We start from the raw sequence: 26,806 nt of genomic DNA, 5'->3' as shown, positions 1-26,806 counted from the left end.
TATGGAGAGAATGGATAATGAGCGATTGGTGGAAAAGATAACTAGGTCTGATGTGAGAAGTGTAATACTGAGAGGAAGATCATGAATAGGATGGATGGACAGTGTGAAGAGAGCGTTAAATGCGAAAGGGATGTCTGTTGATCACGGAAGAGTGGCTGTGCATGATAGAAATGAATGGAGAGAAATTGTGAGTGAATAAATGATGATGCAGCCCTGAGGGGATAATCTCCCGCATTTGTCTGATCAGCTGATCAGGTCAAGTGTGGGTAAAGGGATGGGTCAATTATGATGTGGCAGGGGTAAACCAGCTCTGCTGTTGGGCCCTGCTGCGGATATCACTGATTGCACTGCACAGTTGACCCTCGTGTGGTGTGGTGTGGTGAGGATCTGTCCCTTCTCCCCTTTGGGGCTAAGATGCGAATGAATGTGTTTGAGTGGACAGGTAAATTGGGAGTGTCTCGTCCTGTCTCGGCAACCTCCCTTTCCTTGGGAAAAGCAGCCTAGGTATATAGATTGATAGATAGACTTAGGACCATGGCTGATCAAAGTCTCAAGAATATCAAGGAAGTGCTGCTCTGGTTTGTCCAAATCTGAGCCTAATGTTTGTTTTTATGTGTCTGATTCTGGGCATAGGCTTCACATCCTGCTCCCAAGGCCCAGTAGTCATCTTACATACCATACACCTCTATATGTTACCACTTCGGCTCTAACACCCACTGTCCATATTGAATACATGCTAGGATTGTCTCCTACAGGACTAGTGTATTGGTATTAGCGGGGGTATATTTACGACACGTCGGCCGGTCTTCTGATAGATCAGTAAAGTCTGCTTTTATTAAATTCAAATCCTTAAACTCTTACCTGCCCCTCCGGGGATTTATACTTGGGTCTGGTATGCTTGACTATATTGAGGCAATTAATTACAAGTGTTGATATCATATGCTCGTTAATATAGTGTACCTGTTTTCCAGTCACTGGTGTTTCTTTCCGTTTGGAAAAGACAATTTCTCTATTTGCAGAACCGCACAACTATGATGGTACACATATCTACGGCAGTACTATATTACCTCCCGATTCAATCTCTTACACTCGCAACCATTTGAATAATTTTTGAGGTGGCGTTTGAATGCAAGTATATGGACTAGACAAAACACACAGAAATGTAGTAAATATACTTTTGAATGGGAATACATGTATTTTCGTGGGTCACATATCAAAATACAAGAGTAAATATGAATAGTTACCTATTTACTTTTTGTGTAGCCAGAATAAGGCTTCACCATAGCTATTAATGGTATAAAAGGTGTGAAATTTTGGCATCATGAACAAGTCTGTGACCTTTAAAAGTGTTTCAAGATCATTCATATCTGGAACATGTACTGTACATATATATAACCTAAGGTAGCTTTGTGTGTAATATCAACAAGATCTGAAGACAAAACTGTGAAAGAAAGCCTGGGTACATTTTACATTTGTCTCAGACAAATGTAAAATGTAATCATGGTAATTTCAGATAAGAGGAACAACAGCTGTTTCTCTGTGAAGTAACTGTTTTACAGCTTTTGTGGTTTTCTCTAAAACAGGCGACAAAGAAAACCCTGAGCAGATTTGAATTTGGTACTTTCCATTAGGCTAAATGGAATAATATTCAGCCAAAATTTTAAAAACATTTTGATCATACGATTTTCAACTGAATAGCTGTATCTCAATTAACTTCTGGGATTCAGTTATATATATATGCAATTTTTGCACAAAAAAAAAATCAGTATATGACCTTCAAAAATAGGTCAAGGACATTTATATTTGGCACAATTAGTACTTGGATTACCCTAGGGTACCTTCCTGTATACTATCAACAAAATATAAGAACAAGATTTAAGAAAGAAAAGTGCAAAGAAATATGATTCTTTTTAAGAAAACAAGCATGGTGACAGTGTGAAACATGAGGGAGGATCTCCACATAGATGACACACTCGACAACTCCAGAATATTGTGCAATTTTTATTTTCTTGGTGGGTTGATGCCAATGGAAATGGCATAATCAATGGTTAGTGGACGCCTGCGGCAATGAAAAGGTTAATTTTCATATTCAAATTTTTTCCTAAATGAGTTTAATAAAATAATCAAAATTAGATGACGATAATCCTCATATCGTTAGAATTTCTAACACAGTCATCCAGCTTTTAGATGATGTACTTTTGACAGAAGGCTGAGTGGTGTCCAGTGAAATATAAGGAGATGACTATAATAGAAAGCCGAAGAGATAACATCAAGTTACCATGACAACGATCCGCTGTTTCTAAACAAACATCCAACACTGCGACTTTTACAGTATCTTCCCTCGTTTATTTTCGCGTCGAGGAAGAAAATAAATATATAATGACAAAAACCACTATTCACGCATTTATGGATTAGCCATTTCTTAGTTTAGTGGTGTAAAATTGAAGATAGTTAAGACTAGTACCAAAGAAGACAACAAGATTATGGTCTCTGGAATTTATTTTTTATGCTAGGAAGAAGGAACCAAAGGCCACAAGCCAACAATAACTGTCCCCTCCAAGAGAAAAACAAAATGCAAGAAAGCCAAATTCAAGATTCGTTAATTTCGAGATGCCTGGACACACTGTGTTTGAAAGACTGGAGATCATTGGAAGCAGAAAATACAGACAGAGGGAGACAGTTCCAGAGTTGACCTGTTGCATAAATGAAGGACTGGGAGTAACGGTTAACTCTTGCATTAGAGAGTTGGACAGAAAAGGGATGAGAGTTTGCTGCTAGGCGGGTGCAACGTGCCTGTTGTAGAGGTGGAGGAATGCAAGCAGACAGTTCAGAGGAGCAGTGACCACTGAAGTAGTGATAGAAAAGAGATAAAGATGTAACTGTGCGGCAAAGAGTCAGAGGCTGAAGGGAGCCAGTAAGACGAAGAGAGTTAATGAGATGAAAGGCCTTTGAATCCACTCTATTGAGAAGAGCTGTATGTGGGAAACCTCCCCAAACATGCGAGTTCTACTCCACACAGGGGCGGATAAAACCCCTGTATAGAGTCAACAATTGTGCAGGAGTAAAGAAGGTACAGAGTCGGCTTAGCACACCTAATCTCTTGGAAGCAGATTTTACAAGAGAGGTAATATGAACTTTCCAAGATAATGCCCTAGTGAATGAAACCCCAGACATGTTCAAGGATGATGCAGGATTAAGCTGAATATTATCAAACATTAGTGGGTACATCTGTGGAAGATTTTGTCTGGTTTATAGGTGTAAGAACTGAGTCTTTGATGCATTAAAAACAACTAGATTATTTTTACCCCAGTCAGAGATACGAGCCAAGTCAGATATTTGGTGTGCCATAGCCTCATCCCTTGTTTGTTGAAGTAACTGCTGAGATGGACAGTGCAGGAACCGATTGGAAACGTGAAGGGTCGAGTCATCAGTGTATGAATTGATAGGGTCAGATGTACAGCTTAGAAGGTCATTGATGACTAAAAGGAAGAGAGTTGGTGATAGGACAGAGGCCTTAGGAACACCACTGTTGATAGATCTAGGAGAAGAACTATGGCCATCTACAAGAGCGGCTATAGAACGACCAGAAAGGAAGCTATAGATGAAGACACTGATAGAAGAATACAAACTGTAAGAGGGTAGTTAGGAAATTAAAGATTTATGCCAGACTCGATCAAAAGTCTTTAAGATGTCAAGTGCAATAGCAAAGCTTTTGCCAAAGTCCCGAAAGGAGGATGACGAGGAGTCTGAAAGGTAAGAATATCGCCAGTGGAGCGTCCCTGACGGAGCCCATACTGACGACCAGAAAGAAGGTTGTCGTTGGAAAGATGCTTTAAAATTTTTCCATTAAGAATTGACTTCAAAACTATTGAGATGCAGGATGTTAAAGCATTTAGACGATAGTTAGAGAGTTGGGAATGGTTACCCTTCATTGGCACTAGCTGAATAAGAGCAAACTTCCAGCAAGAAGGAAAGGTGCAAGTTGATAGACAAAGGCAAAAGAGTTTGCCTAGGCAGGGTGTAAACACAGAAGCACAGTTCTTGAGAACAACATGAGGGACTCCATCAGGCCTATATGCGCTGTTAGTATTTACACCTGTGATGGCAGAAAATACATCAGCTGAAGAAATTTTAATGTCAGCAATGAGGAAGTCAGAGGGGGGAAGTGAAGGAGGAACAGCACCGAAATCGTCTAAGGTGAAATTGGAGGAGAAAGTCTGAGCGAAGAGATCTGCTTTATCAGTAGAAAAATAGCTACAGAACCATCAGAGTAGAAAAGAGGGGGAAGGGATGATGAGGTAAAGTTGTTAGAAATGTTTTTGGCAAGGTGCCAGGGGGAGAGGGAAGAATTCGAGTTGGAGTTGAGAGCATTTAGTACGGATGAAATTATTTTTAGCAGAGTGAAGAACAGACTTAGCACGATTCCGGTCAGAAACGTAAAGATAATGTGATTCAGGGGTGGGTTGGCTCCGGTACCATTTATAAGCCCTCTCCTTGTTGCGGACAGCATTAGAACAAGCGTGATTAAACCAAGGGTTTCTTTCATTAGACAAACGATATGAGAAAGGAATGTATGCTTCCATGCCCGAAAGAATAACATCCCTAATGTGCAAGGCACACTCAGATGGCTCCCAGCCATGGAAGCAATAATCATTCCAGGGAAAATCAAAGAAGTACTGCCTGAGGGCCACTGAATCCGCAGCTCCAAAGTGTGCCACAGATGACGTTTCTTTGGAGGGTCCACAGGCCATACCGGAGCAATAGGACAGGTTAAGGTAATAAGGTTGTGATGGGAAAAGCCCAATGGAGAGAAAAGATTAACAGTGTTAGAAAAAGGATTAGTTGTAGGGAAGAGGTCAAGTATGTCTGAGCTCTCTTCAAGGAGGTCAGGGATACGGGTAGGGTGCTATACAAGCTCCTCTAGGTCTTTAAGCCGTTAACAGCTCTATACAGCCTAGGCTGTTCTGAGTGTGACTGCTCTATACAGCCCTGGCCGTGCAGGTGAATTTCGAATATAGTGCCATGGCGACCAAGGCCAACCCATGCAAGCATGTTTGCGCCTTCAAAACCGAAACCGAAAAAGAAAAAGAAAACGAAAACCATGCATTCCAGTAAGGAATCAGACACTTCGATGTTCATCCATTTCATTACACTACCTGTATGCTTTGGCATGTGTTCTCTCAATTCCTAAGACAAAATTTGGCCTTTGGGAAATTTCATTTTTACCCCTAGGTCTGCACACCACAGACATCTTCAAAAAACCGCATTGCACAGTTAACGGGTTAAGGTTAGAAAAGATGTAGGCTTGTTCACCAGGTGGATCAGTAAAAGGAGAGGAGAGCCAAAGGTGGTGGTGAACAGTGAAATCTCCTAGAATGGAGATTTCAGAGAAAGGAGAGATGGATAAAATGTGTTCCATCATAGACACAATATAGTCGAAGAATTTTTGATAGTCAGTAGAACTGGGGGATAAGTAAACAGCACAGATATATTTAGTCAGAGAATGACAGGAAAGCCGAAGCCAGAAAGTAGAGCATTCAGGAGAATCGAGTTTAGGAACACGAGAGCAAGATAAGTCGTTGTGTATATATACACAACAGCCACCTTTGGCTTTGAAATGAGTATAGAGAAAGTAGGAGGATACAGAAACGGGGTTGCTGTCAGTTGCCTCAGACAGCTGAGTCTCAGTTAGAAAGAGATGGTGAGGTTTAGAGAGGGAGAGGTGGTGCTCAACAGAGCGAAAGTTAGAGGAAAGGCCGCGAATGTTGCAGAAATAAAGAAGTGAGTCAGACAGTGGTTCCAGGCAGCTCAAGTCGTCACCGGGAGAGGGGCGGAAGGTGGGGGCATTTATGGTCCCCCCTCCCGGGGACTCCGAGGCTGAGTGTTGAGTAATGATTTTTTTTTTTTTTTTTTTTTTTTTTTGGAAAAGGAAGTGTAGTGTGTACTGTGCATGTAGTTTGGTGTAGATAGTTAGAGAAACTTGTACTGAAGAGCATGCTGGCCTATTGGAGAGCATGCTGGCCTACTCTCCATGTTACTGAGACACTGAAAAAGTTCAGCAAAGGGGGATGGTCAGGAACTGGTCCTGAGGGTTGATGGAACGGGAGCTCCAGCTCTCCATGTCATCAGCTTCCATCCACCTCGGGAGTACTGCCCTGCTCGACTGGTGCTACAGTCTACTCCCCTAAAAGTGGTTTGGGTGAAAAATTTTTCTAAACGACTTTTCGTTACTTAATTATATTATTTAGTGTTTCACCGCAGGGAGAAAAGAAGTTTCCTTGTGCAATCGTCAGTTGGTCATTATTATATGTAAACCTTGTCAATGAATTTTCTTTTTCTATCATGGCAAGTACTGTACTTTGGTTCTGTGTCACAGCACACTGGAATACGACACAAGATAAATCTGAAATTAAAGTCTAAATCAAGAAATAACTATCAGTCTAGTAGAAACTGTTATACTAGTTATACTTTCATCCTCTTAATGCAAAATTTTTTTCGTCAGTACAGTATGTTCACTTGGCCAAACTGCAGTAGGCTACAGTAAACAGTATACTCTACGCTCAGTAGGCAGTTTAAGTTGATTTACTATTACTTCAGGTAGCACTGGTACTATTGGTTTTGTTGGCAGGTTAAAATAAGGTCGTCATAATTTGATATGATTAAGTCTGGTGGGAGTCTTTGTTAGTAAGCCAAAGACTGATTCGATCTGATTAGGTCTAATGGTAATCATGCCACTGATCTGGTCAGTTTTGGTGGTAAGCCAAATTATATGACTGATCACTATAGTCGAGGTTATCCTTAGTATTCCATTATACTTTATAAAATATTAAGCTCTTGCATTCACTTTACTAATTCTTTTTAGTACCAGAAACATGTATATACTCTATATCAGCCTCACTTGCTCAATCACAAATGTGCCCTTGCACTGTGTTTGTAGCATTATGCATTTTTTCCCCATTGACACCACAATATCCTCTACAAAGGAATGGAAGAACAGTTTTAGAGTCGCTGGTACTCTCTTGAAAAAATTTAATCTGCTAAAACGAAATTCCTAACAGTAGAACGAAACAGTATTCCTGGCCTTTCTATAGGTGTTTTACGAGATGTTGACTCAGGGTATATGGGACTAACAATTAAACAAAATATTAGGTACAACTTAATGCTACGAATGAGTTCCAAGACCTCCCATATATGGTGGAATGTCAGCTTCTGATCAGACATCATGAATAGAACAGCCTGTTTTGTCTGCAGTTTATAACCATTCTACAATAATAAAAAGCCCTTCACATAAAAAAGCTTCCAGGAGGTATTTATTATTAGTATTTACTTCTCTTCAAAAAGCTGAGGGTGAAGACAAAATAATGTAATGACATTTCTCACAGTTGCTGTGCTACAGTCAAGTCATTTGACCAGATGGATATTATTATAATGCTGGAGGATTTTCACGTCAAAGTCTTCGTCCTCTAAATTGACTGATTTATCTTCCATCCTGCAAAGTAGTGTACTGTATCAGAAAACCTCTGCACATATTCCTCAACTGTACTTAAGATGAAACCTCATCCTCATAACATTGCATACCAGCGTGCATTCTTGGTTGAATGATGTTTACTTTGACATTTCATTTTAATTTTATACAGTAATACCCAAGCTCCCTCTTGGCATTCTGTGACTGCCTGGAAAGTGTTTCCTGAATGAAACAGTGCCGACAGCTTGGACAATACTAGCACCTGTTTCGAGCTCACTAGACCATGCATTTGACTCAACATCCTTTACAAGTTTTCTTATGCATTTTTGTTTTCATACTATCATCAACCATTTCGGTTTACTTTCTGAACACTTCTAAAACGATAGCTACATCGTAGTGATACGGAATAGTTTTTCGGCTCTCCTTACTACACTTTCCAATCTTTATTTTCCCTTTCGTTCACTAGAAAGCAAAGGAAACTAAACTCAAAAGCCTCAGACTGGTGATTACATTCTGGAACGAATATATATATATATATATATATATATATATATATATATATATATATATATATATATATATATATATATATATATATATATATATATATATATATATATATATATTGTGTATTAACCCTCTAATGTGCTGCTACGGTAGAAGCTGGATCGTCTGCTATGTTTAGAACCAAAACACGTCATGGTTACGCAGCGTCACACATTGGCTCGCTGTTCTGCCTTTCTGCTCCAATATCTTGAAGTCAGCCTGTAATGGCCAGGCGTACTAAACATAAGCACAATGAAATTGGCACGAGTGAAACAACATTTAGTGTATTATCATAAAGTATGTGATTTGCCTCTGGTAAACCCGCTGCACCTTTCTTAACACCATCAACCCAAAGCTATGTACCGGTATTATATTTTGTACAGGCCAATTTGAAGCTATTTTGTATTCAGCTTGGAATAGACTTCCGAAATGGAGAGATTATAGGCGCTCTTCCTTGTTGCCATGAATATGAAATGCTGTAAGTTGAATAATATTGTCTGGTGGGAGCAGGAAGTAAGTAAAGTTCTAGGTCACTGTAGGGATAGAATTATATCTCGTGCCACAGGAAATAAAAATAAACAATGGGTAATTATCAGAGAAATTTCATAGTGTTAGATTTGGGTTTAGTTCCATATGACTGATCTGGTAAAAACAGGATAAAGAACATTAAAAGTGTATTACACGTTCCTCATGTTCATGCTGATGGAAGTTTTGTACCCACAAACAAAAATTTATGCATCCCCAGCCCTTGGGATCGGTTCTGGTTACTTCCTCTATTGTGTTTTAGGTGATCTCGGGTTCGGTACCCACCAATATACTTTTCAGTTTTTCTCACTTATACCTGAATGATCGAGCACTTTCTGGTGTAGCTAGTAATGGTTTGCACATTTAGACAGATGGTCTGGAAACTTCTTCCACTCTTCCTGATTCAGTGTTGGTTCAACACTTCACACACGGTGATGCGCTGTGCCTCACCTCCTTGTTCCCACCAAATTGCTAACTTTAGCCACTGAAGGTGCTAAACACTCTTTCTCAAACTGGGAGCTATGGTCCCAAGGGGACACAGCAGAATTTTAGATGGGTCATTTGCGGGCTGCTGTAACTAGTAATTCACTCCAGCATATACTTACTACGTTTCGACACTGCTTGACCAGTGAGTAGGCAAGAAAAAATATGGCTAAGAGGCAACAATTTGAATGCGATATACAGGAGTGAACTTGTTGTCGAGCAAACCATATATAAAGTCCTATTCGCCTCTGTAGAAGGGGACTTTGATGCATGGTCGCGGAGGGTGTAAATGTGTTTTTTGCTGCTGTCTCCTCTAGCTTTGTAGGGCTGCCCCACCGGCATTTTTTTTTCACCTTCCTGGTGATGTCTATGCTTAGCCAGTACTCAGTTACCTCCCTTCCCTTTTAGTTTGGAACAGTAGGTGTCAGTTCCATTATACTGAGCTTGGCTTTGCTTACTCGCCCACGGGGGGTCTCCCCCACTGATCGATCTGAGGCGTGAATAGACCCGGTCGGGCCTCCCTGGAGTGGTTTGAGAGGGTAATCTCAGACATAGGTGTTTTGCCTCAGGTTATTATTCCTTGGCTCGTTTTTCATCTGCCTTCTCACTTCCTTCATTAGGGGAAGGTGCTTACTATGGCGGACGCCCTTGCTGCCTAGGTGGTCCTGACGTGGATAGGAATGTTGACCAGACTAACTGCCCCCAGAGTAAGTCAGACTCGTTCCCCACTTGACGTACCTGTAGGGAATGCAACCTACATGACTATTCATGCTTTAGGTTCCACTCCCCTGTCCAGTCTCAACCCCTTCCTTATAAAGAAAGTGACTGATGGCTGTGTGAGGGAGGTGGAACACTTCACAAAACTTGTGAATAGAGATCTCTTGGTCAAGACTGTTAACTCGTCACAGGTAAAGGATTTACTTAACCTGTGTAAATTCCACTGTAATGATGTTGAACCAAAAATTCCACTTTCCATTAATTCTTGCAAGGGTGTTGTCACTTGCGAGGATCTCATGATGAGTAAGGACGATATCGTACATGATTTAGTGCAGGAAGATGTAATTGACGTTAGATTTATTACTCGTTACTCAGAAGGCACGAGGATGAAGACGCCAACATGACATCTGGCAAAGTTTCCCTTCCTAGTCAGTTCAAAGTTGGATATGAAATTGTTCTTGTACGACCATACATCCCAAATCCTCTTTGCTGTTTGAAATGCCAGATGTATGGGCATAGTGACAAGGCTTATCAGGCTTCCCTGCCAGTGTATGGCTAGTGTGCAAGCCAGGATCATGAAGCTGAACACTGCATATCTGAGACTGTCTGTTGCATTCACTGCAAGGCTGCTCACTTCATTTCCTTGGAGGACTGTCCCAAGTGGAAGGAGGAGGAGGAGGTCTGCACGGCGACAGCAACTGAAGGTAATTCCTACTATGAAGCTATGAAAAAAGTGAATGAGTTGCATGCAACTCCCATGCTGAAGAGGTCCTATGCTTTGGCGGTAATGTCCCGTCCTGTGTGCTCTGTCAAGACACAGACTATCCTTGTCCTTATCACTCCTGGCACTCATTCTACCTCTCCACCTCAGCCTCCTATCCGCTCTAACTCTCACTGACATCCCTAAGGCTTCTACATTTTCTCAGGCTGCTGTTGCCTCTCTGTCTGTAAGGCCTGAACAGTAGGCTGACAAATCTAGTAAAAGTAACATGATCACTCTAACAAATCAGACATGTCCACATGTTCTTCAAGCTTCTACTCCACCGAGGGAGAGAAAGGTTAGCTCTTCCTCAGGGGAGTCCAGGAGCCTTATTGTTGATGAAAGTATGGAGGTTTCCATCAGCTTCCATCAGCAAGCACCGAGTTGGGTTCCTCGGAAGTCACTCGCGTGTTGGCAGGTGGCATAAAAAGACTAAGCACACTGGCCCCAAACGTAATTCTTAAACCGTCACATTCACCATATTAAAATAGAATTGTAGGACTCTATACATGGGCCAGACGTTATCTGTTTACAGGAGATGCGCATGGTGGATTGCCCTGATCCTCCACAGTTCAAACACTACCACTCGTATAGAAGGTATGATGGTCACAGATGTTGCCATATACACCGACAAATCACACCCACAAAAGGGAATAGTTCTAAATTCTACTCTGGAAGCTGTCGCATGTAAAGTTATATATATTTATTAACACGTATCTGTCTATTTGCTGTCTCTACTGTCCTCCACATGGCCCCACTGGTAGTAATGCTTTGAATTCACTGTTTGAACATCTACCTGGGAATAAGTCAGTGCTGGGCGACTTTAGTGCCCATCACTACCAATTGGGTAGCTTGAGGATCGACGTTCGTGGTGAGCAAGTAGTCGACCTAATACTACAGTCCAACCTCTGTCTTCTGAACGATGGCAGAGCGACTCGTGTAGATGATCATACTGGTAACTTTTTGGCTATTGACTTATCTCTGGCTTCCCCAGGTATACATCTAGATTTCTCGTGGGATCCGTACTACGATTCCTTGGAAAGTGGTCATTAACCAATTCCATAATACACGTGACTGAGACTGCTATTCCCAAGACTTTTACAGTTCATGCTAAGCATATAGCTCATTAGTGGACGCCGGATTGCCGACAAGCATTAAGGAAAAGCAATAGGAGGTACAGGATTCCTGATAGTCAGCCTAATGAGGAAAATTTTATTCCATATAAACAGGCACTGGCTGAGGCAAGGAGAATAATAAGAATGGCGAAACGTGACTCCTGACGGAATTGTGTGTCCACCATGAATCGTTCTACACCATTAAGTAAAGTGTGGTTCACCATTAAAATATTAAATAATAAAGGCCCATATATCCCTGTGACCACACTGCAGGCCAATAACACCATCTATGACGATCCCGTGCCTGTTGCTAATATCCTCGCCAGAAGTTTTTCTCATGTAAGTGGCTCAGCCAATTATGATATATATATGCGTTTTCAACATCATAAATGCACGGCTGAGCTACAGATATTAGACTTTGCCACAGAAGACGAAGACCTCCCGCACAACCAGGAGTTTATGCTTGATGAACTGGTCCTTGCCCTTAAATCCTGTAAAGACACCAGTCCTGGACCAGACACCATCATGTATGGTGTGATCCAGCATCTTAATCAGGACAACCTGATTAAGCTGTTAGCACTGTACAGTGAGCTTTAGGCGTCTCGAACGTTCCCAAGCTCATAGCACTTTGCACACGTCATAGGCTGGTTGTCTAATGAATCTCACTTCTAATGAATCTCACTTAATTTCTTCATATTGTGTTGACTTCTTGTCCATGTAACGTCATGGAACGAATGGTTAACATTAGGCTTCTTTTTGTTTTAGAGTCGAAGAATTTGTTAAATGATCAACAATGTGGCTTCCTTAAACACAGAATATCACTAGATCATTAAATGAATGTTGAGCATTTTATTTCAGAGGCATTTGCCAATAAAGAATAAGTCATGATAGAGGTACTCTTGGACATCCATAAAGCCTATGACATGACATGGTGACAGGGTATTCTAATGAAGTTCTGTACTAATGGATTAGAGGAAATTTGCCTATTTTTATTTCAAATTCCTTAAAGGACAGGACTTTCTCTGTCAAATTGCCCCGTGACGTAACATCAGATATATTTATCCAGGAAAACAGGGTGCCGGAGGGAAGTATGCTTAGTCTCACTTTCTTCAGTACTATGATCAATGATATTCTGTCGTCAGCTCCCATCCTGAGGAGTCTTCAATACTCACTCTATGCCAACGATTGTGCAATATGGCACTCTTCACGTAATGCACAATTTTCGGCTGGGTGGATTCAAGCAGCCCTTAATTTCCATCACCAATGGGCCTTGCAGTGGGGATTTAAGTTTTCTCCCCCTAAGTGTGCCGCTGTTGTTTTCACCAATTGTAACGTCCCCGATTTGCTTTTATTGTTTTGATAATCAAGTGGTACCTTTTCAAAACTCTGTAAAGTTTCAAGCCTCCTCTAAGATGCAGATTTGAATTTTAAACTTCATGTTAATATTTTGCTTGCTCATTGTGATAAACCGTTAAAAGTCCTCAAGTACCTAGCGGGTACTACAAGGGGTGCCGATAAAAAATCTTTATTAATGGTGTATACGTCCCTTATTAGATCTAAGCTAGACTATGGCGTACAGGTGTATGGTTCGGCATCTGTTGCCACACTGAAGCGGCTGTATGTGCTGCAGAATAAACGTTTGCAAATGAGTCTTGGAGCCGTTCGGTGTACCCGTGTGGCTCAAATAGAAGTGGATGTGAATATGCCTCCCCTCCATATTCGCCGAGACCATCTGGCCCTGTCCTATGGAATAAGGGCAATGTGGTCTGTACCCCCCTGCGTCAATACCACTACCTTATGTGGGGTGTTCATCAGCCACTTGCTGTTCACCTCCATTTACTGGCTCAGGAGGTTGGTGTAGACCTCAGTGACTGTGACAAGTTGGTGTCTAAATATACAGCACCTTGGGAACCACCCGGCTTTACTGTTGATGTTTCATGGCTTCCAGTCCCAAAGACCAAGGCACTGGAGGCGAAGGTCCACCACTTTTTTTGCAACATCGTCGTTCATCACTTGGGGTCCCACCAATTCTACACCGATGGTTCCAAGTTGGGACATTCCTCATGATCTACTGTTGAGTCTCTCTCTCGGAAAGAAATCGATAAATCTTCTGTGGCAAGGTCTGTGGACGAGACTAAATATTCCAACATGCAAGCCGTACCTGGGTGACTGGGATACCGCCAACTGTGCCAGTCGCCTTGAAGAAAAAGTGCTGGCATGTTTATGGCTTAACCCCTTAACCGAGGGGCATCACTTTCATGACGATCGGGCACAATGGATCATACTGAGGGGCATCACCTTTGTGATTCTGTGTTATTTTGAATTATCTCGGGCTTTCAAGTGGTGTCTTGTATCATCTATCAGTACTGCAAATGTCCAACACTAGTCAGCACTCCAAATCTCATCAGTACTCCCATCCATTGTTGACATTTTAGCCATATTCCCCCGTTCCTGACTCCCCTCCCTACCTCCCCTCCATTACCCTGTCCTCTCACCTCCCTGGCTGCGCTGCGCTAAGCAAATCTCCCCCAGATTTTTCCACAGATTTCATCCATTGAAATAAATCCTATGCCCTATACTTATACAAAATAATAAATACCCCAAAAAAATAAGGTAAGGTAAGTGATAGTGGTATACACCAGGAATTGGCTAATTATCACCTGACAACACCCCACATGCATTCATTCACTACATTACCACGGTAATTTCCCCTTTGAATTATGCCTTGTAATCTATTTAGGTAATAAAAATATATATCAGAAAGGAAGGGAGAAGCCTAAGTGACATTTAGATTCACCTGGAACTACCTATTTCTTTATGTATTGCCGAGATTTTCTACCAATAATTTATTAGCATGTAAGTTAGCAGCTGTCAGCCCCATTGTCACTGTCAACCCTTGCCTTCTCAGATAAGCCGCGGCATTTAGTCCTTTGTCCTCCTCTGTGGTCAAAACATGTCGCACTCGCACCCCTCCATTTCTGCCGCTTCTGCGCCCATTGCAAAGGGCCCCGTGACCTCTACACCCAGAAAAACTCGTGGGGGAAGCAGGAAAGGACTAAGTGACTCTGCAGTGGAACATGAACTAGCCGAATTATCAATGGTGATGATGGATTGTGATATTGACCCTTCGGGGGATTCGTGTGATGAGCCGGGTGAGGAAATTGTGCCAGAAACTACTAGTACGAGTGCTTCAGTGTCCCAAGTTATCCCTAGCTCCAAGGGAAAAGGAGCCATTAGTGCAGCAAGGGAAGGAATATGGGAAGGGAGTGAAAAGGCGGCGGGTTAGCTCCGGAACAATGGCCTCACGTGACCCAGCCTGCCATGAGTCCCGAGGTGATTCACCTCCCTGTTCCCCAAGCCCCACCTCACTCATTTCTTCCTCTTCTTCTGTTGAATTTTCTCTGGAGTCTTCGTCGTCAGAGTTACCACCAGCATCAACAGTGAAGGCAGGCCATAGAGGAAGAGGTAAATCCCTGACCCGTAAAAGTAGAGTTGCTAGTAAAGTAAGGGCTGCTAGTGCTGTACGGCAACCCAGGGTCAGTGCGAGTGACCTTGAACCTGATAAATCTGCCTCACAGCCACCCTCCACCCTCACCCACCCTACACCGCCACGACAGGGAATCCTGGATGCCTTTGCGTAGACGGAAGGGTCCAATTTTGTCCCTGAACATCTCGATTTCGACTAGAGTTCCTCAGGAGTACAGCCTGCCTTCACTCTTGACGAGGATGCTGAGTGTGTTGACTTCCTTTTAGCCTTCCTCGATGACGAAGTCATGCAGCACATAAGTGATGAGACCAACAGGTATGAATCACAACATGCTGCAAGTGGTACAGGTGCAGTCAAGATGCAACAGTGGTCCATGCTGGGAGTGCAGGAGCTGTATGTGTTCTTCGCCCTCATGCTTCTCATGCCACACTCCAAGAAGCATGAGTTGGAAGAATACTGGTCCATGGACCCCTTACTACTCTCGCCCACCTTCAATAAGTACATGGCCAGAGATCGTGTCTGGAACATCATGGGAAACCTGCACTTTGCCGACAACGATGTACCTTCCCAAACCGACCCACTCTGGAAGATCTGGGAAATCCTGAGCAGAATGAAAGATAAGTTTATGACATTCTTCCACCCCTTTCAGAAGGTTGTCATTGACGAATCCTTGGTTTTGTTCAGAGGACGTCTTAGGTTTGTGCAGTACATTCCACGCAAATGCCATCGCTTTGGAATCAAGTTCTTTGTACTGTGCGACTGTAAGACGGGGTACATCCTTGACTTCGTCATTTATTCAGCCAGCACTGTCGATCTTGATAAAACACACCCCCTTGGCTTCTCAGGCTGTGTACTGAAAGTGCTCCTTGAAAGGTATTTTGGTGGGAATCATGTGCTGTATACAGACAACTCTTATACAGCACCGAAACTTGCCAAATACCTTTCAGAGCACGGGATCGGCTCCTGCAGCACTGTGAAAAGTAATCGTGCCCACTTCCCTAAATTCCCAGAGGCAGGAACCTCGCAGCGAGGAGACGTGCACCTACTCAAGTCTGAGAAGATGCTGGCAATACGGTGGCATGACAAGAGGGTCGTGCACATGCTCACCACCGTACATAAGGGGGAAATGACAGACAGTGGGAAGGTCGACCGTAGGACAGGCGAACCTGTGAGGAAACCTGATGCTGTGTGAGACTACAATATCAACATGCGGCTGGTGGACAAGTCCGACATGATGATTGGAGAGATCGACTGCCTCAGGAAGAATACTAGGTGGTACAGGAAAGTTTTTCTGCATCTAATAGATATGACGATGCTGAACGCCTTCATCCTGTACAAGATGAAGGTCAAGCCACCCAAGTCCTTCTCCCTGAGGTTGTTCGCCAGGACTTGTGTTCAGCAGCTGCTTGAAAGATATGGTAGGGTGACAGCAGCAATTCCAAGGCGCCATCCAGTAACACTTCCCGACAGACTTGAGCAGAGGGCGTACATGGATCGGCACAGACTGGTGCAAATGCCTGCCACAGGCAAGAGGAAGGCTGCGATCTGCAGGTGCCAGGTGTATGCACATACCACCCGACGCACACCTGAGCACAAACGCACCTCTTGGCAGTGCGCTGAGTGCCAGGTTCCCCTCTGTGTTACCTGCTTCTTTGATTACCACAGCCAGAGGCAGTTCTAAAAGTGCAAGTGGGAAAGGAAAATAATGTGAAAATAATGTGTAAATAATGTGTAAATAACAAGTGAAAGCAATGGATGTACAGTACATATGACTGAACAGTGTAATATAGTTTTATGTTACTGAAAGTGACAGTGAATAACATAGTGTAAGTAAAATAGAAGTGTAAATATTGAAAATACAATAGAAAATGTAAATAGAAATGTAAGTAATTAGTAATATAAGAATATGAGTACAAATACTTGATGTTATAACAGTGAAAGTGAATCCGTGGCTCTCTACGTATTTTACTGAATGAAAAATTGAATGACTTCAGTGACAATAAACTAATACTTCTGAAGGAAACTTATGGATAAAGACTCTAGATATATATAAGTGTTATATAGTAATAGAAATATAAAGTGTGAGGGGTTTTATGAATAATAAATGACAGAATACCAACAACGAACTAGCGCAAGTGGGAAGGTCATACGCGCTCGCAATTTTCATTGCTTTCACAGTGGTTTTTTTTTGGAGTATGGATCCCAAACTACTTGAAAATCATAGAGTAGTGTTTATAGTATTAATATCTGGCTGTGGTAATCATATTATGGGTTGCTGGGAAGAGTAAAGTGGAGACTTCGTTACCCAACTTCAGAGGACTCCACAAGTCCTATGGTAATCGACGAAGGCTCAACAAACATTCCAGGAGAAAGGTGAAGGTATATGCCATAGGCATATGTAATTTTCATATTCTAGGACTAATAACTGATTTTTGGCAAATATTTTTTGGTAGTCTGTTGGAGGATTGGGACACGCAAATCACTGGGAAGCATGCCAGCGGTGTATGGGTTAAAGCAGGAAGGACGCTTTAGATTACCTCAATCGTTAGATTTTCCAATAAAAAACGATTAATAAACCTATTAAAAAACAGTCTAGATATTATATACCCTACAAGAGTTGTAATAAGAATCAGAACTATTATCGCATGGTCATGAAAGAAAACTATTTGCTCCATAAGAGGTGAAGCCCTATCTTATAAACCCATATACCATCAAATTGCCATTCATTAATTCTAAAAGAGAATAGCATTCTCATTCATAGGTCCTAAGCCTAGTGCATTAATCTGCCATTTTAGAAATTAGAAACTAAAGAAATCTCAATATATCTATGATCTGCAGGAGGGTATGCATGCTTTCACTCAATAGAAGTAGAAAAATACATCGAAAACACAACTACACGATAAGACACTAACCTCTCTCAAATAATAATAAAAAAAAACAATACAGCTACTAAAGAAATAGATCCAAGAGATGACAAAACATTTCAAGCTGCATAAGCATCAGGATGATCAGAATACCGCCGAGGCATCCCATTCAATCCTAGGAAATGCTGAGGGGAAAAAAGAAATATTAACTCCCAGAAACATAGTACAAAAATGAATTTTTAACCACTTGGGATTTAACGCTAACCCAGTTAATAAAGGATATCAATGCGCCAGCCCCGCAAAAATTCCAAAAACGGCTCCCATCGAGAGTACGTAGTGGAAATTTGCTATAACATAATAAGTATCATGTAAAACAATATCAATAGAAGAATTAGCCAATACAACCCCCGTTAATCATCCTACTGTAAATAAAAAGATAATCCCAATCCTCAACACATAGAAGGCCTATAATTAATTTGAGTCCCATGAAGAGTTCCCAGCCACCTAAAAATTTTAATTCCAGTAGGAACCGCAATAGATATTGTCACTGACGTAAAATGTGCTCGAGTGTCCACATCCAACCCCACAGTAAACATATGATGAGCTCATACTACAGAACCATGAAACCCAATAGCTAACATAGCATAAATCATACCTAACCTTCCAAAAGCCTCTTTTTTTCCTGACTCTTGACTAACAATATGTGAAATCATCCCAAATGCAGGCACAATTAAAATATAAACCTCAGGATGCCCCTCCCCCCCCCACAAAAAAAAAAAATAATAAATGTTGATAAATAACCTGGATCCCCTCCTCCAGCTGGATCAAAGAAAGAAGTGTTCAAATTACGGTCTGTTAATAACATAGTAATCGCACCAGCTAAAACAGCCAGAGAAATTAAAAGCAAAATAGCTGTAATAAATACCGACCAGGCAAACAAAGGCATACGATCTATCGTCATCCCTCGTGGACGCATATTAATAACAGTAGTCATCAAATTAATAGCACCTAAAATAGAAGAAACCCCAGCCAAGTGCAAGGAAAAAATTCCTAAGTCAACAGACGCCCCAGCATGAGCAATAGCTGAATCAGGTGAAAAACTTTCAGATCCACTGTGCTAATATGTATACCGAGATGGAGAACTGTATGGTATGTACATCAGTGAGCTAGCAGTATTATGGAGAGATCTTAGTGATGACTGAGTAATTAGCCCATTTCTAACGATGTCTAAGGTACACAATGATAAAGAGAAGAAAAATGTGTTGAAATGTGTAGAAGCATAGCGTAGAAGGTAAAGAATTTTTACGGGGTTCACCTAAGTTATTAACACATGAAACTATTCAGTGAAATTGCTTCGTATTTAAGTGATTATTGATATAATTATGCAGTCACATTGCTAATGTATGGCTGTAGTACATATCATACTTGGCTGAGTAGTTATATATAAATGAAAAAAAAAAAAAAAACTCATCCTCCCCCCCCTCCATGCTAATACAATGCCGAAAAAGAAATATTATTCTGCGTTACGTATTCCACCGTTTCATTAGGGAAAAAGTGAACTTTTAGAATAATTATTATTCTTTGAACAATAATCCATATCACACTTGCCAACATGTTACAAAACCACAGAGACCACCATGTTAATGTGATCAGACTATAGCACTACTAAGTAAGTTTGAGGCAAGATAGCCCCAACCCATTGATGTTTCATGCTTCAACAGAAAGTTCCTGGGTTTCTTTTATACACTTTTTTGTAAGTGCTAATGAAACTCCCTTTTATCTAATCTAATTTATTGAGTAGCATCATTGTTCATGAATGCTGTAATAATACATGTGGTAATAATGGATCAGAAGTATTAGTTTAAGACTGGAATGAATGATATTACACACCTTAATATTGCTCCCATTTCCTTTTGCCAGATACGTAGCAGGAGACAAAAGGCCTAATCAATAGTAATGTGCATTAAAAAACTTTATGCATACTCAAGTACTTCACATCCTTTTCTCTCTTATTTATTATTACAGTTTATACAAATGAGGGACTTGCACCCACAGCTGTGTAAAATATGGTAGTATATGGAAAATGATACATCCGGTGGTGGAGTTTATCTCGTCCCCGATAGGTGAATGAAGAATATTTTCAGTGAACAATGAATTAGTATTGTACATGAAAGATGTACTTACTTGTCAGCGAGGAATCCATTAAAGAGTGCACCCACCAGCATGCCAAACATGTACATGCTCTGGTACGTGGCACGATAGTACCGCTTTCCACACACCAGCTGGAACTGTTGACATTCAGCCATACATTAGTGATTAACATAAACTCAGTGTTATGAATGTTGTTTCTTCGCTATTTCATTGTAGGCCATACAGTACATCAACTTGTGCCATCGTGAAGGGGTGGCGCTATTGTCGTGAGGGAAGCCGACAGTATGGTAATACATTTTTGGTTTTGTTTATACTTGATGGAGCGGCCACTGCTATAACTTGAATGTTAACCAGTGGTTGAAATAATAATTGAGGATCAAGGAGTCTCTGTGCCTACCAGTCAAATCGACCTCTTTTTGTGACTACACTTTGCCATCAGTCGAGCAAAAAATGATTATATATCTTCACCAGGCGTAAAAGAAAAGGAAAGACGATGGACAGCTTTCCAGCACCCTCGATGCAATATTGTAAAGGGAAAGAAATAGTTACTGAAGGGGGAGGCAGAGTGGCGAACTCCAAGAGTTACCCTCTATAAACCCTGGACCAGGTGGGAGTCTACTACTCGACAAAGTTTCGTATGCCTACATAAATAACTATGACGTACACCGTGAGACTACTTCCCCACATGGAGGTCGCCATCGAGATCTCACACTGCACAAAACGTAGCTGGGATATATATCTTCCAGCATGCAAAATTTTTCATTCCTAGGTTAAAAATCATGACCGTGTAATTTGCCATTGCCCAGAACACAAGATAGCCTCCCCTTCACACCTAGTTGGAGACTTTGGGGCCTCACCCCGCCTAAAACGTGGCCCCAGTAAAGATCTGCCATTATGCAAAATGTCATGTTCTTAGGAAAAAAAAATAACTCTAGCATTGTCTCCCTAGGCCCTCTCCCCCCCCCCCTTTCCAGGCATGGGGGATGGACATCGGGGGTCTCATCCTGCCTAAAAGCGTGGCTGGGATAAATGCCTACCAGTATGCAAACTTTCGTGTTCCCAGGCAAATTATATATATATATATATATATATATATATATATATATATATGGCAGTGATTGATAACTTTGCCAACAGCCTCAGGGTCTCGCCCATCCCTGTCTGGAGCGACCTTCGGTGGTTCCTCGCTTCCAAAAACGTGGCCAGAGTGAATATTTAGAATTCATCGTTCTTCGGTTAAAAATTTTGGTCATGCATAATAATTTTGAACGAGCTCATTCTGGGCCACCCTTCACAGGGGGCGGCCCTTGGGGGTCACAGTATGCTTATAGCCTTGAATGAATGAAGCTGTACCATTGTGCAAAAATTCTTTTTCCTAGGTAAAAACTTGCTGTACCTCACGGTTTGGGGTGGCCCTCCAGAACTCCACCCACTTGTAAACTGACCTGGGGTAAGGTCAACCACTATGCAAAATTTCATATTCCTGACACTCCTGTCGTAAGGCTTGGACCCAGTTAGCCAAGAGAAAACAATCACTCGGTAAATGCGTGAGGGAATTACACACTTTCTGGCAACAAGTATATTTGGTCGTCCTTGTGGGTGGCAGTAATGTACTAAGGTTAACTTACTGCCTACACTGAAGTCTGTGCATTTTGCTACCAAGTGTATATACAGGCGACCACTTATGGAAAGAATTTATTTTCTCTTGCAGTTCATTGAGAGCCCTGTTTTGACCTGCTGTGAAAAGTTTCATTTTTTCTACTCTTCAGTGACAGCTACGATATAGTAGATATTTTTAGGTGGTTGTAATATTGATTATACATAAGAATTATAAGTTATCTTAAAGTTACCAGTAAAGTACAACGTATTCGCTTACATAGTAAATTCGCTTCTTCAAATTCGCTCAAATATACGTTTTTCACCACTCTATTGTTATCCATTCTCTCCATATGACCAAATCATCTCGGTACACTCTCTTCGATTCTGGTGTCCACCTACAGTAGTTCCTCACTCCACATCACATTATTTCGTATCCTATCCACCTTCTACACTCCACATACATTACTCAGCAGTCCCATCTCCACTGCTCTTACTCTTAACTTTTTATTTTCATGCCACATCATAGTCTCACATCCATATGTTAAGGCTGGCACTAACACTTCTTCATGTAAGCCTCGTGAAGCTACAACACTCAAGCCTCTTTTTCCTATCAAGGCCTTCATTGCACCAGCTACTTTTCTTCCTTGTGTCACTCTACTTTCAACTTTTTTTGCACATTTTCCTCTCTTTTCTGTCACTGCACCCAGGTATTTGAACTCTCTCACCGATTCCAGTCTCTCTCCATTCACCGTAACATCGCACTGGGAATCACCATCTCTCTTAGTAACCATCACTTTACTCTTTTCTACATTTACTCTCAACGCACGACGCTCACAGACATCAGGAAAACTCTGCACTAGTCTATCAAGTTCTTGTCCGGTATTTGCAAGCAGGACTGCGTCATCAGCTTACAACAAATTTGAGATATTCTGTCCATCACCATTCATTACCAACGCCATCCCTCTCTCCATTACTCGTGTTTTGGCTTCTCTCATCATCCCATCCATATATATATACTGAACAGCCATCGGGACATCACACAACCTTTTTGCACACCCACACCGATTGTGAACCATTCATTTAGTTGCCCATTAACCCTTGCACATGCTTTTCTACCATCATAAAAGCTTTTGACAGCACCTGGCAACTTACCATCTACACTGTATATGTGCAAAACTTTACACAATCCTTCTCTATCCACTTGGTTATATGCTTTTTCCAGATCCATGAATGCCATAAACACATAAACACCTTATGGTCCTTCTCATAAGCCTTCTCTGCCATCCGTCTCATTCCAAATATTTGATCCACACATCCTTTGCCACACCTAAAGTCACCCTGTTCATCACTCACTAGGACATCTACAATCTCTCTTACTTTCTCTGTAATAATTCTTCCATATACATTCCCTACCACCCTCAATAAACTAATGCCATGATAATTCTTGCATACACTTCACTCACTTTTACTTCTGTACAGGGGTACAATCACAGCCTTTTTCCAGTCTGCTGGCACAGTTTCTCTCCTCCATGCCGTCTCCAACAAGCACTTCATTCCACTCTCTCCACTATACTTAAGCATCTCTGAATACACCTCATCAACCCGAGCTGCTTTCCCATTTTTCAGCCGCTTCACAGCACTCTTCATCTGTGCGAGTGTCACGTCTCCTGGCACTGAATTCCTTCTCGACACCCCCCACCCCGAACCAATCGTGTTTAGAGTACAGCTGCTCTGCTGTCTCTATTCGCATTCATCAGGCCTTCAAAATATTCTTTCCATCTGGTCCTTTCTTCATTCCCATGGGTTAATAATCTACCACCTACATCCTTCACATCATCACATTTCTTTCCGCTTTCACTTCTACATTTCCGCACCTCTTTCCAGAGTGACTTCCTATTTTCAGAGTGGTTTGCTTTCATTTTTCTTCCTAGATCATCATTCACCTCCTTCTTTTACCTCTTCACTAGTCAGTTTACGTGCTTCTAGCTCTCAGTATATTCAGTTCCTATTTCAACTGAATCCCTGTCCTGTAACCACTTTAGCCACATCTTCCTCTCTTTGTCCACTGCTCTCTTAATCCCTAAATACCGCAATTCGATCTGGGTCGTCTGCCACTGGAGCCGCAATTCTGGAGTGTTTTTTCGACGTACACCAAGGGGAAAATCAATATGTTCTGGCTAAAGAGGAAAAATTTACACACCTGACAGCACAATCAGCAGCCCCCTAGGCCTAATGGTTACCGCACAATCGAGCGTCAAAGTTGAAAAAAAAAAATAGTTACCCCCCAAAATTTTAAAAAACCCATAGTTTTGATAACTTTTTGTATTACTGAAACAGATCATTGTAATATCATACTGTTGGTCACACCAAGCCCAAGAATAGGTGTTTTGGGGTGTGGGTAGATCACTTGCTTTTGGGGAGATAAAGTACCCTGTGGGGAGAAGGTTTGTAGGTTTGGAGGTTGGATAAAACCATCTTTTCTCATCAAAGTAGAGCACTTTAGTTCTTGACGAACGACTGTGAAAAATTATGTGTATGTACGTGTGGCGAGATAAAATTCGATCGGGGAGAAGGCCCACAATGAGTACATTGAACCTTGGGAGATCATTTACGGTAACAACCAATATGGCTTGTTGAAACAAACAAAATCTATGTGATTTAGCATATCAACCATGCAAGCAGGGGTGTTTGCAGGTGTGGGGAGATAATTTACGTATGGGGAGTAATAGATGTATCGAGGTGGAGGGGTGGTGGTGCGGGGAGGGGGCTGGGTGGTGGTGGGGGGGCTGGGGCTCAGATGCCTGTAATTGCACGTGTTTGCATGTATAGAATAGTATACAGAGAAGCATTTATTATGTTCAGGTACAAAAAGGCACAGAAAAAAAAAAATAACGAGGCAATACATACAAAGCACGTGTAAATGTGTTGGGGGTGGGGGGAGTGGGGGTGGGGAGGCGTGGGGGGGGGAAAGCAAGCCAAGCTGCGTGCTTGCTATCACACGATGGTTTATTGGGGGTAGGAGGGTAGTATGGGGCCGAAAGGAGGGAGGGGGTAGGGTAGGTAGGGGTATACAAGGTAGGAGGGAAGGTGGGGGGGGCTGGAGGGGGATGGAATAGACCTTGTGGTTGGGGTAGGGATAAACTTCGACTAACAACGTCCTACTGGGGCGTACAGAGGGGTGGGAGGGTCTTCAGAGAGGGTTATTACGGGACAGATGATGAAACATTCAGGCAATGGGTGGCTCGAGAGGGGGGGGGTGACCCACCTGCCCTCAGAGTGGTCGGATCACCCAACCCGAGGCCGGAGAGGTTAATTCTCATTGGTTTGAAGGGATATACGTCGCAATTATGGCGGAGCAATGTGCAGGGAGTTTTTTACAAGGCGTGCTATATTTGTTATTCGGCTGAGAGGGCTAAAGTGGTCAACACATACATTGACATGCTTCGGTATTTAGGAGTTTAACTCATCATCCCACCATGCTCTACCTTTCTTTGTTGTTTCTCTTGCCACACCACACACTTCTTTAGCATTCCTATCAATCCCTGTATGCATTCCACAGGCTATCCAGATCCGTTTCATTCCAATTCACTGATTCAAACTCTTCCTCTACTTTGGTCCTGTAATCATTTGATATTTCTTTGATTCTTGGCCTCTCAACTTTCAGTCTTTCTCCCTGACTGCTCCTCTCTCTCTCCTGGTCCACCTCACTCCTTTCAGCTTCATCTTACATACCACAATCATATGATTTGACAGACCTTCACATCTTCCTCTCACGGCCCTTGTATCAGCAACCATTCCCATCATCGACCTCTCTATGAGCACGTAATCAATCAGGCTTCTTTCAACACGATCCCCATTCCCTTTATACCGTGTGTAGTTATGTACAGACGTCGGAATAAGTTCGTTTCGTTTTCCGTGTTTGTAACACTGCTCGATGGAGAGCTACCCCCTCCTACTCTCTTCCTCATAGTCCCACCTCCCACCCAACCCCCCCACTTTTCTCTCCTACCTCATAACGCCACCAGGTACCCTCCATACTCTTGCTCACAGCCAGCTAGGGGTTTCTGTACTTCACACACCTCCCTAATGGGTGCTTTCAAAGCTAGTATTCCGGTAGATGTCACACCATTGGGAAAAACACATTCCCCGCGCTGTTTAATAAGTATATTTTTCTTTGTTAAATATCTACACTGTTGTTTGAAACAGTGAATCATAGTAATGTCATATACTGTAATATAAATAATACAAATAGAACACGTATATATGACGTAAGGTGAATTGTTTATATTTATCATAAAATGAAATTAAAATATCATTGATGGAATGTGATGGCAACCCGCGTTCGTTCGTTCGTTCAAAGATTTCCTGCACATATAGTGCAGGGCGGGCCATGCATTAGCCCGGTCAGTGGGGTATGGGCTGGTTAAAAAATAGTAAGTGGGGAAGACAGGACCTGGGTATTGCCCAGCACACACGTCCTGTCTCCTGGCTGGCTTTGTGGTGTGTGTGGCAACCCGCCATTTCAGTGGTCTTATATTATTTCATTTCTGCAACATTTAGTGCAAGTTAGGTTCTTAATACACAGTTTGTTCAGACTGTAAATTACGGCTAGTGGGTGTCTTGACTCATTCAATCTCTATGTGGGCAGAAATTTAATGTTGAGTAAATACTAGGACTCAACATTTTGCTCACTCCCTTCACCCATGCACACCACAAGACCCGTGTTGCCACGGTTTGAGAAGGCCGTGGTGTTGACCCCTCAGACCCTCCAAAGCAATTACAGTACCTTACTTTATCTAACCCAACCAGACCACACGTAGCCTAGTCTAAATTGTATTATTTTAAGCATTAGACCTAGTGCGTTTGTTTTAAAAACAAATCTCTCTTGAAAAAAATTAAACTCTGCACTGTCTTGTGCTCATGCGAGAAGGGAGTGAGCAAAATGTTGAGTCCCAGTATTTACTCAGCATTAAATTTCTGCCCACGTAGAGACTGAGTCAAGGTACTGTACCTAGTAGGCGTAATTTACAGTCTGAACAAACTATGTATTAAGAACCTAACTTGCACTAAATGTAGCAGACACTGATTAATATA

General features: G+C 42.0%; 1 protein-coding gene across 1 annotated transcript in view; it reads right to left on the bottom strand.

Annotated features, from left to right (window-relative positions):
• LOC145406364 (organic cation transporter protein-like) overlaps positions 1-26,806 on the bottom strand; it is a 230,470-nt gene that overhangs the window by 156,421 nt on the left and 47,243 nt on the right. The window contains exon 6 of the mRNA XM_080277527.1: positions 20,147-20,250. Coding sequence (XP_080133653.1) covers positions 20,147-20,250 — 104 coding nt within the window. The remainder of the gene's footprint in view (positions 1-20,146; positions 20,251-26,806) is intronic.

This window comes from Coenobita brevimanus, chromosome 8 (assembly GCF_032717465.1).
Source record: "Coenobita brevimanus isolate Jiangsu-jjx chromosome 8, ASM3271746v2, whole genome shotgun sequence".
NCBI classification, from domain to species: Eukaryota; Metazoa; Arthropoda; class Malacostraca; order Decapoda; family Coenobitidae; genus Coenobita; species Coenobita brevimanus.
This window is presented reverse-complemented; position numbering and strand designations above follow the sequence as displayed.